This window comes from Microdochium trichocladiopsis, assembly GCF_020744255.1.
Source record: "Microdochium trichocladiopsis strain MPI-CAGE-CH-0230 chromosome Unknown B0I36scaffold_1, whole genome shotgun sequence".
Lineage (NCBI taxonomy): Eukaryota > Fungi > Ascomycota > Sordariomycetes > Xylariales > Microdochiaceae > Microdochium > Microdochium trichocladiopsis.
Genome location: NW_025763544.1, coordinates 1363464 through 1380078, shown reverse-complemented (window position 1 = coordinate 1380078; position 16615 = coordinate 1363464). Strand labels below are relative to the sequence as shown.

Genomic DNA, 16615 nt, shown 5'->3' with positions numbered 1-16615 from the left:
TGGCGCTGACACGCACACATAGAGAACGAGATAGCCTCAACAACGTCAGCCCGCCATCAGACCACTGTGGGGAGCGTCTTGCCCAACGCACCATTGGACCGATCTTGCGACTCCACTGCTCTCGGCGACACGGAGAAGTGGTATCTGCGCTCTTTAGCATTCGTAGGCATGCACACCAGGCATGTAGAGATCGATAAGCCCAGTCCTGAAACCTCGGGCTGGCTGTTTCAACACCCACAGTACAAATTATGGGAAGCCTCAGGTTTGGAGGCTAAAGGTAACAATATTCTCTGGTTGAAGGGCAATCCGGGAGTGGGCAAGTCAGTCCTGCTGAAAGAGGCATTTCGGCGAGTTTCTGCAACTGAAAAGGAAAAGGACGGATTAGTGGCTTGTCACTTTTTCAGTAGGAAAGGCCATGAACTTGATCGCAGCCCTGTCGGTCTGTTCCGGTCGGTACTCCACCAACTGCTTCTCCAGAAACGTTCCTATCTGCGGGAAGTATCACACGCTGCCGAAATATCGAGGGCATTGACAATAACCACAGCTGAACCGCAATCATGGAATCTGAGAGAGCTGATGAACACTCTTGAGGTCATGCTCTCCGCCCCGTCGACAAGTTCCGCCACGATTTTCATAGATGCTCTTGACGAGTGCAACGCCACAGAGATACGAGATCAGGCCCATTTCTGGCTGAATATGGCATCCCTAACCAGGGTCCGACTGGTCATCTCTTGCCGCCACTTTCCAACCTTTTCTACTGGCACACACCCGGTCATCGTCGTTGAGCAATACAGTATGCACGATATCCAGAATTACATCCATCACAAACTGTCCCGGAGCGGTGACGACCCATATTTGGATTTGCCAAAACTATTATCGACGATCACAACAAAGTCTCGCGGCGTGTTCCTCTGGGTCGTTCTCGTTCTGAAGGAGATTCTCGAGTTCTTTGATAATGGTCACAGTATAGCAAACCTACTTCGTCAGCTCGATACAGTTCCCAAAGATCTTGCTCGACTCTTCAATCACATTTTCAAGGAGATCAATCTGGAGGATGGAACCAGCTCCTTCACGACCATGAGCTGGGCGTTGCTCAGCAGGAAGCCTTTCCGTGTCGAAGAATGGTACCATGTTATGGCACTCGTCGAAGAGCCCGAACTTCGGTGTTTCACTAAGTGGCGAAACTCTAAGGAAACATACAGAGATGACAAACAGCTCGAGAAACGGTTGCGAGACATCTCCAAAGGTCTCATCGAGATAGGAGCAGGGCCTGTCGATGAGCATGCGGAAACTGATTCAGCCAGGGCCTGCGCTGGCTCTCTCAATCTTGAGACAGGTAGCAGTCGTCTCGTGCAGGTCATTCATAGCTCTATCTCAGACCATCTTCACTCCAAGGCGCTGTCTTCGAACGTTCGCCGTTTCAGACTTCAGGGTCATGTGCAGATACTGAAAGATTGCCTGCGTTCCGTCTCGCTGATGGACTTCGACGATTTCATTGTTGCGAAACAAGCGGCCTCACGGAAAAAGAGCCAGCCTTCGACGCGGATGACGGCCTCTCGCCAGAGAACACGCCGCCCCGTAACTCAAGGGGCGGAAAGATTAGGTCAGAGAAGCAAGAAACGGAGTTGTGACCCGTCGATTCTTCACACAATCGAACACCCGAAGCAGAAGCGCCCCCGTAAAAACGTACGCTCTTCATCGCACGTCCACCCCCTACATCGATTCAACAACAACGAAACTGTGGTTTCCTGGCTGCGAGGTCTTCCGAAACGTCCTGATGACTATCACGCAGACCTACAACCGCGCATGGATTCACCATCGCCGTCATCTGGCTCTGTTCCATCAAGGGCTTCTAGCGTTCAGAGTTCTCAGGCAAGAGTTATGGGAGCACATATGGCTTTGCTCCCTTACATTGTCACGCACTTCTGGGACCACGCTCGGATACTCCAAGATGCGCATCAGGTGCCTTTTGCCGTGATCCAAACGTTCTGCGACTCACATCATTGGCCGCGTTGGCAAGCTCTAGATGAGCAAATCCCAGACATGCCCGCACTCGAACCCATTGATCTCCAATGTGCTTACTTTGATCACCATGGTCTCCGTTCATGGTCTATATGGGTACGGGAGTATGCAGCGCGGTCGGACAGAACGAACGAGAAGCTTACAAAAAACAAGACTTGGGAGGCTCATGGCAAGATGTTGGATGAGATGACGCAAGCTCGCGAGTGGATGGACAAACCGGACGAGAAACTTCATAAAAACAAGACTTGGGAGGCTCATGGGAAGATCTTGTATGAGCAAACGATGACGCAAGCTCGCGAGTGGATGGACAACCGGCGCAGTCGCCGAGCGAGCGTTGCGAGTTTTGGCTCGGCTAGCAGTCACTGCTCGACTACGCAGGGCGGGGTTTGAGAGGATAACTGTCTTCTATCGTTCATCACTCACGTACACCATTCTCTATCACGTGGAGAACCAGCAAGTGACGGGGGCTTTATACCCTTCCAAGGCCAATCAGTCCTAAGTGGAGTTTATGAATGAAGTAGACCGTCTATGGCAGCAGGCAAGAATGACCTAGATTTTGTGGCACCACTCATGAGCGCGTCATGCTTTGCACCAGATTCACACCTAACTAGAGGAACGAAAGTTTAACTTTACTTGGTCTATTCGCAAGCATACCACACATGGATCAGGTTCATTGATGGGCTATTTGGCTGCCAAAAATATTGATGATACGTATTTTATCGTTGCTAGAGCCTAATAGACTTTCGCAGTCGCTAGATCTGTCGTTTCATTTCAGTATGATCATTAGGTGGTAATTGTTCCCACTTGAAAAAGTCTCTGATGGACGCTCGCAACTCTGGTCGGCGGTGAACTTTCATAACTATACTGACTTGTGGTATCCTCATAAAATATCTCGAACAATAATCATGCTCAAATGCCATCACGCCCTTCTGACAGCGAAGACCGTCCAGGGAGTCTCCTTACCTCCGCCTAACGCCCAAGGCACTACGCGCGCTCCTGGTAGAGGCGAGGCACATCTCGCTGGCGTGTTCCTGGGACCCCATTGCTAGCTAAAAGAATTGGTTCTACCCTTCGATTGACCCATCCCAGACCAATGAGAGGTCCTTAGTATTTGCGCTGGGTCACGTAGACGGGCCAGTCGCGCGGGTTCAGCGTGAAGTATGCGGCCCATTTCCACTCCTTGCTCGGGTCGACTAGCTTGATGTCGTAGTCTCGGACAATACTATGGACAGGAGAGGAGGAGCGGGACGTCAGCACATTGCAACGCAAGTACCGCGATTTGGCATGCCAGGCAGGGGGGTTTCAAGAGAAGCAAAGAGTGCCAGAAGGAAAATCGTCAAAGGAAGGACTACTCACGTCGCAATGGTCTTGTAGATCTGCACTTTGGCCAGGTTCTGTCCTGGGCAAGAGCCCCAGCCTAGTCCCCACTGTTATAGTCCGGTAAGACGCCTAGGTCAGTAAAATCATTCTTTTTGCGCGGTCCCGAACCCATCATTTCTGATGGCTTCCGGGGACAGCTGCAGTTTGGGATGTGTGTGTGTGTGAGGAGGAGCGCACTTACAGGCATGAAACACTTTGACTGTCTCTCGATATCCGGGCTGAACCACCGCTCGGGGACAAACTCTTGGGCGTCGGGGCCCCAGATCTCCTTGGACAATTGGATGACCTGGAGAAGATGTGTTTTTGCTGTCAGCCGACACAAAACCACGCACAGCGCAGGGATATTATTGCGGCAGATGGGAAGAACAAGACAGTGAGCGGGAAAACTTACACCAGGGTTGATTGACATCTGCGTGCCCTCGGGGAAGTGCTGGCCGGCGATGGTGACACCATCCTTGCCGACTATACGTGGCAGGCCCTCTATAGCGCACAAAGCACGACACAAACAAACGGTCAGTCGACGCTGCTCTCCAACAGCACAGCCACGGAGCGTGGCTCGATACATCCTTGTGTGTGGCAGCATCCCGTGAGGTTCTCATGTGAGCAACCGGATCAAACGAACAATAACAAACACTGCCATCGATCTCAGGGAAGGGAGTGAGTGAGTGGGCACGACTTACTCGACACGGGGGCGAGCAGGCGCAGCGCCTCCTTGCAGGCCGCGTCCAGGTATGGCAGCTGCTGCACGTCTTCCCAGCTGACGACCTCGCCCTCGCAGCGGCCCTGCTTGCGCGCGGCGTCAATCTCGTCGCGGACGCGCTGCCAGACCGCGGGCTTGCGAAGAGATTGGTACACAAACGTCTGTAAGCCGCAGGACACCGTGTCTGCCGTTTGGATCACGAGAATGTTAGTCCCTCGCCGTTCTCCATGTCAAGCAGGAAGTACACGGTGAGTGATAAAGGGAAATGAATAAAGAATGAGAGTGGCCAGGCTACTACTATACTCACCGGACCCGGCACCGAGGTTCGACACCGCGGCAGAGAGGAGATGCCTCTCGTCAAAGTTGCCGAACCCTTCCTTCTTGGCCTTCTGGATGCCGCGGAACCAGTGGCTGCACATGTCGAACTTGGCGTCCGGGTTCTTCTGGCGCTCGGCAATGGCCCGCATCGACGTGTTGACAATGTGGCCCACGGGCGCGAGCTGGGTCCAGGTCACGAGCGGGTTGCACAGCGCCCAAGACGCCCAGCGGTAGAAGCCAAAGGTGCACAGGAAGATCTGGAGGGCGACGTTGGTCGCGATGGCGCCGCCGACGTCCTTGCCCTCGTCGAGGAAGCCAAAGGGCTTCGAGAAGGTGATCTCCCCGGTTATGTCAAACGCCATGTACGTGAAGAACTTGTCCAGGTCCATCTGGCGGCCTTCTACCGCGTGTCTGAGGGGGGCGGGGGACGAAGCAAAATGTCAGTTGGTTTATCTCTCTCAGTTTACTCAGATTCACACCAGGTAGGCAATGCAATGCACAAGGATGCGTCTCTTACCTGTCCATCCATCGCTTGAGCTTGGCAATGTTCTCGTCAATGGTGCCCTCATACTGCAGGACATTGTGAAGAAGGAAGCCGGCGTTGGACATGTATTTCATAAACTCGGCCTTCTCCCTGGGATCGAGGATGGAGATGGCAGCAGGGTACCGCCAGTCCGGAAAGACAAAGATTCTGTACCACTTGCCCTGTTTTTGTGAGGATGATAGTGTCAGCCGACGTGCGAACTGCCTTGGTTTAGGAGGGGTGACAGCATCTCAGGATGCAAGGTAGTAAAGTGGTACAAACCTTCCTCGTCGGCGCCAGGTATAGCGCCTTCACCGCATCCGGATGGCAGACGCTGACCTCGTTATGCGCAACACGCACAAAGTGGCCATGCTTCTCGTGCAGCTCGAGGAGCGTGTAGTTCTGCTTGCCACCAATGATCTTGGACACATGCCAAAGCCGTGTGATGGAGGCCCAGAACGGGCCCGGAACATGGCTGATGGGGGTCAAGTATCGCCGCCGGCTGGGAGTTGCAGATTAGCCACAGAACGCCCATACTTCAGCACGGTGCAGATCGGCGGCTGCTTGCTTTCTTCCCTCTCCGCGAGCAGCAGTAGCCATGCCGAACACATAGTCAAGGACCAGAGGAGCCCCCCACGGCCGGCGTATAGTGTGGCAAAGTAAACAGGCCTTTCAGCTCATGTGGGCGTCTGGGGATACGAGCAAAGAAAGTTCACACAAAAATGTGACACGTACAGCGCGACAAGGCCGACAAGCAGGCCTATGACTGCAACCAATGCCGTCTTTCGCGGCCAGTGGATATTCTGCAGCTCGTCCATGGCGGTCTTGAGGGGCTGACTGAGGTGGCTGGCGAGAGCTTCGAATTTGCCGAGGATCGTGTCCGGACGACCCATTATGAGGAACAGGATTGCCCAAGACGGAAGTCGAGGGGCGCGAGGGGTTTTTTTCTGGCTGCTTAAAATGAGGAGTGCCTGCAGATCAGGTGTAAAAGGGAGGGCGGTCCAATGCAAAAGGCCAATACCTGCACGGAAACGGTCAGTGAGCAACAACAGGCCGGCAACATTTCCGACTCTCCAATGGGGCTCATTGTGGCAGCCGTGGTGCGGAGCCAACGTTGAAGAAGGAAGTATCGGCACAAGGGCCAAGGTCCCGGCAGGCGATAGATGATACTGCAACGCGGCAAGTGAATACTTACTTTTCTTTTTCCCCGTCTCTTATATCCTTGGCTTGCCGACGTCTGACTCCAGATGCGGCACAAATGAACCATAGGCCGTGAGAAGAGTGGTGTCAGAATGCATGGGAGGAGGGGTTAGAGGTTCAAGATAAACGTCCCTGATGCCGTACAACGTCCCATGCATTGCAGCTGACGTGCCTCGATCATCTCCCAGGCACGGCAAAACAAGCCCCCTTGTCCTCGCGGCGCCGGAACACTTGAATCGACCTACCCGAAAGAACCCTGGTGCACAGGTGCAGATTTACATCTCAGCTTCTGGGGGCCAGTCCTATTTTCCCCCACCTTTGCAGCAGAGTCAAGGATCGAGCCTCCGAGAATGGAGTGCTGGACGCTTCAAGCTGCACGCAATACCCAGGTGCATGCAGCAGAAAGAGACCGGGGACTATAACAGGGACTGGTTCAGCACAGCCAATCAATGGCTTTGAGATAACACATCTGGTGCCAGGACTTCCCAGTCGACGATGCACCCGGTTGGAGGCTGTGGGCCGGGCCATGCAAAGCCCTGTGCCCCCGAATTGACCTGTCGCAATTCTTTGCCAAATTTCATGAGCCATCATATGCCTTGTGTGCCATCTCCGGCCAGGCAGAGCGGGCCAACTAAATAGCCGCGATGAGCGAGGGGCCAGCCAGACGTTTCTTCTCGGTTTCGATTGCCAGTCGGGACGTTGTTGGTGCGGCTACCTAGATCGACCAAGCCACTGCCGCAAAAAATGGGACTTGCTCCATTGTGCCGGACGTTTATTCCGCGGTTACGTGTAACTAGTGTTCCATCATTTTAAGCCACCCGCTTTCAACTGAAGATCTGCAGTCCTGTTTGCAGATTCTGGGGTCAAGTCTGTCGAAGCCGTGCCCCTCAGTGAAGTCCGTGGCGTTAAATAGTCGTTTCTTCAAGCGGCTCATACTATGGCCTTGGGCATTCCTGTCCGTGGCCAATGTAATGGAGCTGCTCGTGCCATTCTCCCAGGCATGCCCCCTATTCCAGTAGTGAATGCATCCAAAGATTCTCAAGCTGCAAAGTTCTTGGCCCTTTGTGTAGGTCATTCCCCCAGTAACTGCAGCCAGGGTTGTCAACGCAGCAGCCAGGACCAGGATGACGGGCCCGGCAAGGTTGGCTACCGGCGTCGCCTTGATTCTGCATGGCATTCTCGATTGAGCCGCTCAGGGTCCGGGGCCAATGAGGCGCTGGATGGCCAAAAACAGCTGAACAAAAGCAACTGCATTCGCTGTGCGGCAATAAGCAAGCCGGCAGGTTCCCCCGGCAATCCTCCGAGTCCTGTCTATTGGTGCGTTGCCTTCGCCGTTTGAGGTTTCAGGGTGATGCCAGTCGACAAATTGCCGCGCTCGATCGAGAACCCCTCTAACGAGCATGAAATCATGATAGATCAGTCGTCAATATGACAACCTTGCCCTATATTTCTTTGTTCTCTTCAGCAGCGTTGCAGCAAGTCAAAACCTGATTTCTCTCCAAGTTGTCGTGCTGAATTGCGATCGTGATGGAAGACATTCTATAAAGATTGTGTGGCCGGCGCGCTTGACCATCTTCTGGTCCGAGATATTTCCAACGGCCGTGTTAATCCTCCGACTCATCTTCAGACGATCTAGCGCTCTCTGAGCCAAACGCCAAGATGGTTCACACATTTCCAGTCCTCTATCCCAGTCAGCGGATGTTCATATCCCTCTGCGTGATCTTTGCGGTCCTGCCTGTCGTGGCCGTCGTCCTCAGAGTCATCGCGAGGCGGATGTCGAACAGGAAGCTCGACCTCAGCGACAAGATCATGATCGGCGCATGCGTAAGCTTCCCATCGTTCTCACAACTGGCTGGCCTAGAGGCTGACAAGCACCGTGGTTCAGGTCCTTCTGGTCATTTACCAAGGCGTCAACATATCAGGTATGTTTTCGAGAACTCGTGCCGAATGATGCGCTTGCGCACTAACGAAGCGCCCTCAGCGGTACTTGTTGGTGGTTTAGGAATCCCAGGAGAACAGATTGAGAATGAATTTGGCATCAGACCAAGTCAAGAGATGTTCATCAAGGTAAAGAAACACACGATGACCAGCGGCCCATATTGCGGGATAGCCAACTGACTGAGATTTGTTTGCAGCATCTTTTGGCAATGCAAGTCATGTGGACGACAGACATCACCATTGTCAAGATTTCCATCCTAACCTTGTATCTTCGCATCTTCACCATGCGCGCATTCATCATCGCCGCCAAGGTTACTATGGCCTTGTGCGTCACTTGGTAAGTCTCTCGGCGGCTTTGCAACTGGTCCGCCATGTGTCACTAACTGTCATCGATCATGCAGGATGATAATCATGGGTGCTGGCTCCATTTTCATCTGCCGACCATTCGCCTTATACTGGGATCCCACCCTCCCGGGAGAATGTGGCAACCTGCTTGCATTCTGGATTTTCACCGGCACTCTCAACATTGTGACCGACCTGACTATTCTTGTCTTGCCGATGCCTTACTTGTACGGCTTGGAGATCGCCTTGTACAGAAAGCTGGTTCTGATCGCGACCTTTGGAATTGGTTTCATGTAAGTTGTCCTCGGCTCAATCTTTCGCCATCTGCGACGAGTGTTGCTCCCCGAGCTGACCGTACGGCATGACAGTGTCTGCATTGTGAGCTCGATCCGCCTCAAAGCACTCGTCGGGTACGAGCAGTCCGACTCAACAGGCACGACGATCCCAACGGCACTACTCAGTGTAATGGAGCCGGCTCTGGGTATCATCCTCGGCTGTGTGCCGCTGCTTCGGCCTCTGTTTGGTGGCAGATACTCGGCTACAGGGACAGCCAAGCTCGGTCCTCGATCGACAAGCGAACATAATAGCTCGGAGAATTCGAAGGGCTCGAAAGTGTCCAAGCGGTCCTTCAACCAGCTCAAAGATGACACTGGCTCTGAGACGCAGCTGCGGCCGGAGCAAGGTGACTACGAGGTCGGAGCTGGGAGGGCGACGCCTCACGCGGGCTCTGAGAGGACGGGCTCTTTCGAGCTGGGGCGCATCTCGATGAAGAAGACGTGGGCCGTGGACGAAGAGCTGGCGCTCGGCGATGAAAGCCACGGGAGCGACGCCAGTGGAGCTGTGGACGTAGAGGAGACGGGCGTGAACGGGGACCACCGGGCATCAGCGGGCACCAAGCATGGCCGCTGTCCGCACTGTCAACCGCGGTTGTATGTAATGCCACAGACAAGCACGGTGGTGGAGGCTGGCACGAGGTGAGGGACGAGGAATGATGCACTCCCGGATTGGATTTTAGCTGGTACTTTTTCTGTATTTGGTTTAGCGGTTAGTGGTAAAGACAGCAGGGGCAAAGGAATATTATTCGGAATCGGTCTGGTGTGGGATGCTGTCCATGATCTGGGACACTGTCCTTAATGGCATGTGATATTGACAACGACTGTCCTGGGCGCCGAGTGCGAATCACCCCGGTTCCTGGAGCAACGATCGACACGACACGTAATCCAGCAGAGGCACGGATCATTGGAGCCGCCGGGTTAGTTAGCGCAAGGCCCTCGGATTGCAGGATGGACAAGTGCAGAGAGGGAAGAACTATGTAGGCAGGCAGTGTGCAATATAGGTTGCACTGGATCAGGAGCGCGCCGTCTGTGCGCATGGCTCTGGAGCTGGAGGCCGCCCTTCCAGCGGGCACTTGGTACACACGTGTACAAATTGACATCAACACCAACCCAGAGTAGTGGGCAGACAAATAAAGGATTCTCGTCGCTCGAGAGACAGCCTGGAATTGGACTTTGGGATATTAAAGTACGTACCCAACAAGGCGCAGTATCAAATGGACGAAACTCCAAGGGGCAGCCGAGGCCAGGATCAAGTGGTGCAAGCGTGCTCTGGTAGTATGACGCTAAAGCCGCCAAGAGGCAGGCCCAGCCGCGCAGAACCAGGCACGGAAGGTGTGACCCTGTGTCTTTAAACAGTGGGGCCTGGATCAACGCCTGCACCGGCACCTGCGCCCGCCTGCACTTGCTCAAGAGACCCCAGAACTACCTCCCACCCAGACAACACAATCAGACCAGCGCATCATGGCCTTTCCTGCCCACAGCCTTGCCTCGCAACTGTCCCTTCCAGGTCAAAGCCGAGTCCTTAGTATAATGGCCGCCGATGACAGACCGGCGCGCACCTGCTTTCTGGTGGCAAACTCGGCAGCTGTGGGGTCCTGCAAGACTCGCCGTCCAGGGCTCGAAACACCTTCAGTTTGAGTTGCCCACCCCGGCACGCTGCTCCACGTCTCAGCTCGTTCCACTGCCGCCTCGACCAGTTCAACTCGGCTGCCGGACATGGGGCCCCGTGCTGTTTCGCCCTGGATGGATCATCAGACCTCGGGAATATACCATACTTAGAACGCCTTCGTGGTCCTACATGCCAGCTCGCGCCGTGGCCCGCTCTTGTTTCCTTCTTCTTTCCTTCTTCCTTCCTCCCTAGCGTTGATCGTCAAGCCTTGCCGTCGCCCTCTTCTTCCTGTTTCTCCTTGTTCTTTTCTGGACGCCGGCGTCTTTGCGACCGTATTTTGCCCATCTTCTAGGTCGCTTCTTCATTCGTTCGAGGCTGGTCCTTTTTGTTTGTTCGCTGTCGTTTTTTGTTATTTTTCCTTCTCGTCAGACTGCAACATCTAGTCCTTTGACAGGCCTGGTGGGAAGAGACAGGGACGAATCCGCCATTTTCATCCTTGGCGATCACACTCGAAATGTCCAACATTGCGTTGCGACGCTCCAGCAGGAGGTACTGATTGGAATCCACAGACTAGAAAATCCCCAAGGTGCTGACGGTTTCGCAGGGCTCTGGCCAACGTCGAGATTCATCCACGCCGGCAATTTCGGAATCGTGTCAGGGACGATAGCGATGGCGATAGTGGCGCAGAAAGCGAGAGCGGCGATGATTTGAAAGAAGTCGACACACCCTCGCCTGCTTCACCGGCTTCACCTTCCTCGCCAGCTTCACTGCCCTCGCCAACCTCTCCGCCCTCGCCACAGACTCCGCCTCCTGCGGCAACCAGCATCGCGCCTCCTCCTCCTCCTGCTCCAGCTGTGACTACAAGCACGCTGCCCGCGACGACTACTGTACAGCCTCCACCGCCGCCGCCACCACCAGCTGTCACAACAGCCAATCCTGTCACAACAGCCAGTCCTGTCACAACAACCAGTCCTGCTACAAGCATCATCTCGCCTCCCGTCATCAATTTGCCTGTGACGACTATTGCGCCGCCTGTGACAACCATTGAGCCACCTGTGACGACTGTTGCGCCGCCGGCCCCTCCCCCGCCTCCAGTTGTGACATCTCAGTCACAGCCCAATCTGGTTAAGGATCCGGCGAGGGAGACTAACGACAACAGCACCACTGATGTACCGGCAACAACGGCAGCGCCGTCAATCGCAACCACCGTGCCTCTGGCGTCACCCTTTACGACCCTGACGCCAATAGCACCGCCCCGGACCACAGCGACAACTAGCCTCGATACTACATCTTCAGATGAGCAGTCGACCACAACTACCGAGTCTCCAACCACAACCCAGCCGACTCTTACATTAACCCAGGTGACGACGAGTCTCACTCTCTCGTCGAGTGGGCTCGGCAATGGAGTGCCTGCAACTACTCTGTCGACTAGAGCCAGTCCTTCCGCAACGACACGAAGAGAATCGATCACCACGGGTCTCGGTTTCATGCCTATTGAGAGTGCTGCTCCTATTATCCTTCCGTCGAGTACGCCAGCTGGCCCTAGTGCGGACCACAACGACGCCTCGTTCGACACTGTGCCCTGGAGTATTGGGGCTGGCGGAGTAGCAGCTCTCAGTATCGTTAGTAAGTGCAGATTGGGATGAATCTGCCCGTTGGAGTCTGCAAGATATGCTAACGCGTCATATCAGTTGCTCTGGCATCTATAGCTACCACTGCGTTTGTGTTCTACAAGTGTTGCTGGCCGCGGGTCAGCAAAGGGCGGCCGCCATCATCAGTGTTTGGTGCTTTCGTTCCAGGTCGCAAGTTCTGGGAGAAGCCCAGCTCGGCAGTCCGCGGCAACGGCCCTGCCGCGCCCGACATGGCGCACGTCCGCCCAGGTGATAAGATCATGGACCAGGTCATGGCGGCCGCCTACGAGGCCGAGCAGGGCAACGCTGGAGTGTACGGAAGGTACGCCGAGCGCCGAGCTTCATGGCACACCGACAACTCGTCCATCCTGGAGGAGAAGCAACGTCAGTACGAGGCGGCGGTGGCGGCAAGCGCCATTAACGGCACCGCCCCGCCTGATCCACGCAAGAGCAAAGGCCTGCACTTGGGACAGATGATGAACGCCTTCCTCAAGGACCGCCACGACAAGCCAGGCGCCTCCCAGATGGAAGAGATGCCTCGGTCGCCAGCGGGTACCACGTCTGGACCTACCGCATTCATGCCAAAGGGCCACCAGATTGAGTGGTCGTGGCGGGTCTCTGTCCGTCGCGCCTCCCAGAATCTGCGCGGCGGCGATGGGGGAGATGGCTGGCTCGCCAAGGCCGCACGGCTAGGAGGATTCAAGTCGTAGGCGGGAAGGACGAGAAGAGTGCAGGTGAAGGGTCTGGTGTCATTGCTTGGTCACTGGGGTTTGCTGACTGGAGGGGAAGCGGGGCGGAGTTAATATGCCGTTGATCGACTGTCGCAGGTATCATCGTTATCACAGAGCGCAAAATCAAGTGTAAACGCGTCAAGTTGGCTCTAATCGCGGTCTCAGCCCTTTGTTCGTGTGCGAGACGTTGTGAAGGACAACTCAAAGTGAAGCCTACCAGTTGACGGGGTTGAACCCATTGACGAATCATGTTGTTCGTCGTGCTGAATAAAGAACAAGGCGAAGCCAGGCCTTTAAAGAGTGGGGCACCGCCTTGGTGCCTCAGCTGCTGATGTAAATCTTGGTAATCTGTGGGGCAGTGAGCGCGGGTGCCACCCAGACAGCCCAATCAAGAGCTGCTTGTCAAGCACTGACTGATCACTTAGGGATTGAGCTTGACAAGCACCGTACCTGCCGAACGCTGAGGTGGACAGAGTTCGAGGCTGCTTCTAAAGCGCAACCCTGGCGAAGCTTCACGACAGTTCCAATTCTTGCTTCCCCCTCATTCATCTGTCAAGCTTGCGGCCTCAGTATATGAAGGGTCCTCTACCCCGCCCTATCTGTCCCGATGAAGCTTTTCACAATCATCCTCTCCATCCTCGTGGCTATTGTCTCAACAATCTTGTACAGAGACCAGATCGCACAGCACTTGTCACCACACCTCACCAGCCTAGATCTGCTGATCACCAGGCTCAAGGACATTTATCCTAGCAGCAACCACAACAACCCAGTCACAGAAGCAAACCCCACCACCTCCTCGTCCTCATCACACTTCTACGACCCCTCCTCCCACAAGCAAGACCTGACCACATCTTCCACCATGACGACCAACCCGCGCGGCATCGCCAAGGTCCTGTACGCCAATGAGCAGCCCGAGGGCGCCGGCGCCGTGGTGCGGCGCTCCATCGGCACGCCGCAGCTGCGCAACCTGTCGCCGTTCCTGATGCTCGACCACGTCAACATATCCCCCGGGGCCGGCTTTCCAGACCACCCGCACCGGGGCATGGAGACCATCACGTACGTGCTCAAGGGGGCGATCGACCACGAGGACTTTGCGGGCAACCGGGGCACCATTGAGGAAGGGGACCTGCAGTTCATGACGGCGGGCAAGGGCATCGTGCACGCCGAGATGCCGCGGGCCAACGCCGACGGGAGCCCCAACGCGGGCCTGCAGCTCTGGGTCGACCTGCCCAAGGAGCTCAAGAACTGCGACGCCCGCTACCGCGACCTGCGGGCCTCCGAGATCCCCAAGGTCGAGCTGGACGACGGGAAAGTCCGGATCAAGGTCATCTCGGGCCAGGCCGGCGGCGTCGAGAGCCTCAAGGACCTCGCCTACACGCCCGTGTGGTGGCTCGACATCTCGGTCGCTCCGGGGGGTAAGCTGGCCCAGCCGGTGCCCAAGGGGTGGAACACGTTTGCGTACGTCATCTCCGGGTCCGCGTCGTTTGGCGAGGGCGTGCAGAAGAGGGAGGTCAAGCAGTTTCACAACGTCGTGTTTGAGCGGGAGGGCGACGTCGTCAACATCGAGGTCCCCGCGGAGGCCAAGGAGGGCGTGCACCTGGTGCTCATCGCGGGCCAGGTGCACGACCAGCCGATCGTGCAGTATGGCCCGTTTGTCGTGACGAGCCAGGCCGAGGTCCGCCAAGCGTTCTTCGACTACCAGACCCACAGCAATGGGTTTGAGAGGGCCAAGAACTGGGCGAGCGAGATTGGCAAGTCGATGATGGCTTGATTTATGCAAATCTAAAGATACAGTGACTCGGCTTGAAAAAGGGAGTACGAGCGATGTCGAATGTACATAGAATCGGAGTTTATGCATTGGGATTGTCATGTCATTACAGCTAGATATCATTTTTTTATATATATCCAAACTCTTCTTCAAGCTTCTTCAAATATTCAGAAACATTCAATCGGTTCCGTCGTGCTCGCCAGCTTTTGTTTTTTCCTCTACACCCAACCAAAAAGGCTGCCTACGCCTCATTCTTCAACAACAATATCGCCCACCCCCAGCCCCCTCGCGACCTCATTCAGCGCGTCAATCTCGGCCTGCACGTACGGAATCCCCGTCCTCTCCCGCTCCTCCTGGGTGATCTGCTCAATCTCGCCGGGGAAGTAGATGCGCTCGACGCCGCTGGCCTTGTCGGACCCGACCACCCGCTGGTACAGGTAGTCCATGCGGGCCTTGAAGTCCTCGAGCGGCATGAAGAGGTCCGGCTTGATCGCGACGATGAAGTGGCCCACGTCGGCGGGCTTGGACGGGTCATAAGGGCCGGTTACGTGGCCGGCGAACGCGGAGCCTGTTGTTGTCCTTTCACGTCAGCTTTTCTATTTCAGAAACTCTCTCATTGCACGCTGATGGTGTAGTCTTGGTTTTCGAAGGGCTTGTTGAGACGGAGCCTCGAATTCCGTTGCCGCCAAAGAGCAGAAGTGTAAAATCACTAAATCCGGCAAGCAAAGGGAGACATTTACCTGAGAGCACACCAGAGAACACATCCATCATGATGGCCAGACCAGACCCCTTGGGTCCTCCCATTGGCAGCATGACACCCTCGAGGGCCTTGCTCGGATCATCCGTAGGCTTGCCTGTGTTCAAAATGCCGTTAGCACAAGTTTAATGAGAGACAATGTATATCACTTGTACCCCCCATGGTTCTCGTCAACAAAGTGCGGGCGTTCCAGGAAACAAAGACAACAACAACAAAAAAACGACAAAAGAACAAAAGACAAAAGACCTTACCCTCTCCATCCAGCGCCCAGTCGAGCGGGATCTTCTCCCCTCGCCGCTTCGCCTTGTATATCTTGCCCCTGGCCGCGATCGAGGGCGCCATGTCCAGGATGAACGGCTTCTCCTTGCCCGCGGGCGCGCCGCACGCGATCGGCGACACCCCGAGGAGCTTGCTCTGACCTCCGTAGACGGGCAGAGCCGGAGAGGAATTTGTAAAGACCCTAGATTTTTGGTTTTGGTCAGCAAAAGGAATGCCTCGGCTTAGAAATGAGACAGAGAGAGAAAGAAAGAAAGAAAGAAAGAGCATGCAACTCCAGAGCCACAACAGTCTGCCGGTGCCTGGATACATATATCCTTAACAGGAATAAAAGGGGGGAAATATTTGCTTACAGACTCATCATCCCCTCATCGATCGCCCTCTGCACGATCCACGCGCTCATACCGAAATGATTCGACCCTTTCACGCTGACCATCCCGATCCCAAACGCCCTCGCCATCTCGACGGCCCTCGCGATGGCCATCTCGGCCGCCAGGAAGCCGAAACCGTTGCGCCCGTCCACGGCCGCCACGACGGGCGTCACCTCGCTCAGCACCGGGGTGGCCCGGGGGTCGAGCACGCCCTGCGACACGCGCGCCATGTACGACGGGATGCGGTTGACCCCGTGCGTGTCGATGCCGCGCAGGTCCGCGGCCACGAGCCCGTGCGCGACGACGGCCGCGTCCCCGGGGGATGTCCCCGCCGCGGCGAGGACAGAGGTCACGTAGGCCTTTGCCGAGGCGGCTGTGACGAAGCGCTTCTTCTGTTGCTGCTGCTGCTGCTGTGGCTCCTGCTCTTCGGGAGCGGTGGGAGTGTTGGTGTTGGGGTCTGCCATGGCTGTGTGCGTGTGATTGGCCCTGTAAATAGTTTCTTTTCTGTATAGATTGGGGCGCCTCTCTTGATATATGAAGTTGGTGAAGGTGGACTTGGCCGGTAGTTGGTTGTGGAGTCGCAGATCACTGGTTCCAGTTGTGGTGTTGAGCTAGGGAATCGCACAATGCGGGCAACCACTGGAGCAGCCGAGTAATTCCTATAGTTGATGCTCTCTCAGTTTCCAGTCGATGGATCCAAAATCGTTCCTTATA

At 55.5% G+C, this 16615-nt stretch overlaps 4 protein-coding genes across 4 annotated transcripts; 2 read left to right on the top strand and 2 right to left on the bottom strand.

Moving 5' to 3' along the window:
* Positions 1-3031: 3031 nt before the first annotated feature.
* Positions 3032-5836, bottom strand: B0I36DRAFT_419378 (cytochrome P450; the record flags this gene model as incomplete). Its single annotated transcript, XM_046162131.1, has 9 exons — positions 3032-3244; positions 3379-3449; positions 3584-3688; positions 3794-3864; positions 4083-4286; positions 4410-4831; positions 4938-5125; positions 5226-5445; positions 5679-5836. 9 exons carry the CDS (start codon positions 5834-5836, stop codon positions 3127-3129), a joined length of 1557 nt encoding a protein of 518 aa, XP_046018066.1. The 3' UTR covers positions 3032-3126.
* Positions 5837-7802: 1966 nt separating this feature from the next.
* On the top strand, positions 7803-13159 carry B0I36DRAFT_379081 (uncharacterized protein; the record flags this gene model as incomplete). Its single annotated transcript, XM_046160750.1, has 8 exons — positions 7803-7967; positions 8029-8065; positions 8125-8210; positions 8279-8418; positions 8483-8716; positions 8792-9352; positions 10972-11993; positions 12059-13159. The coding sequence occupies 8 exons, from the start codon at positions 7803-7805 to the stop codon at positions 12706-12708; spliced, it is 2895 nt and encodes a 964-aa protein (XP_046018065.1). The 3' UTR covers positions 12709-13159.
* Positions 13160-13588: 429 nt separating this feature from the next.
* On the top strand, positions 13589-14500 carry B0I36DRAFT_235194 (RmlC-like cupin domain-containing protein; the record flags this gene model as incomplete). The annotated part of the gene is made up of 1 exon (XM_046149383.1): positions 13589-14500. One exon carries the CDS (start codon positions 13589-13591, stop codon positions 14498-14500), a length of 912 nt encoding a protein of 303 aa, XP_046018064.1.
* Positions 14501-14745: 245 nt separating this feature from the next.
* On the bottom strand, positions 14746-16365 carry B0I36DRAFT_370884 (putative malate/L-lactate dehydrogenase; the record flags this gene model as incomplete). The annotated part of the gene is made up of 4 exons (XM_046159956.1): positions 14746-15065; positions 15238-15351; positions 15506-15714; positions 15884-16365. 4 exons carry the CDS (start codon positions 16363-16365, stop codon positions 14746-14748), a joined length of 1125 nt encoding a protein of 374 aa, XP_046018063.1.
* Positions 16366-16615: the final 250 nt, after the last annotated feature.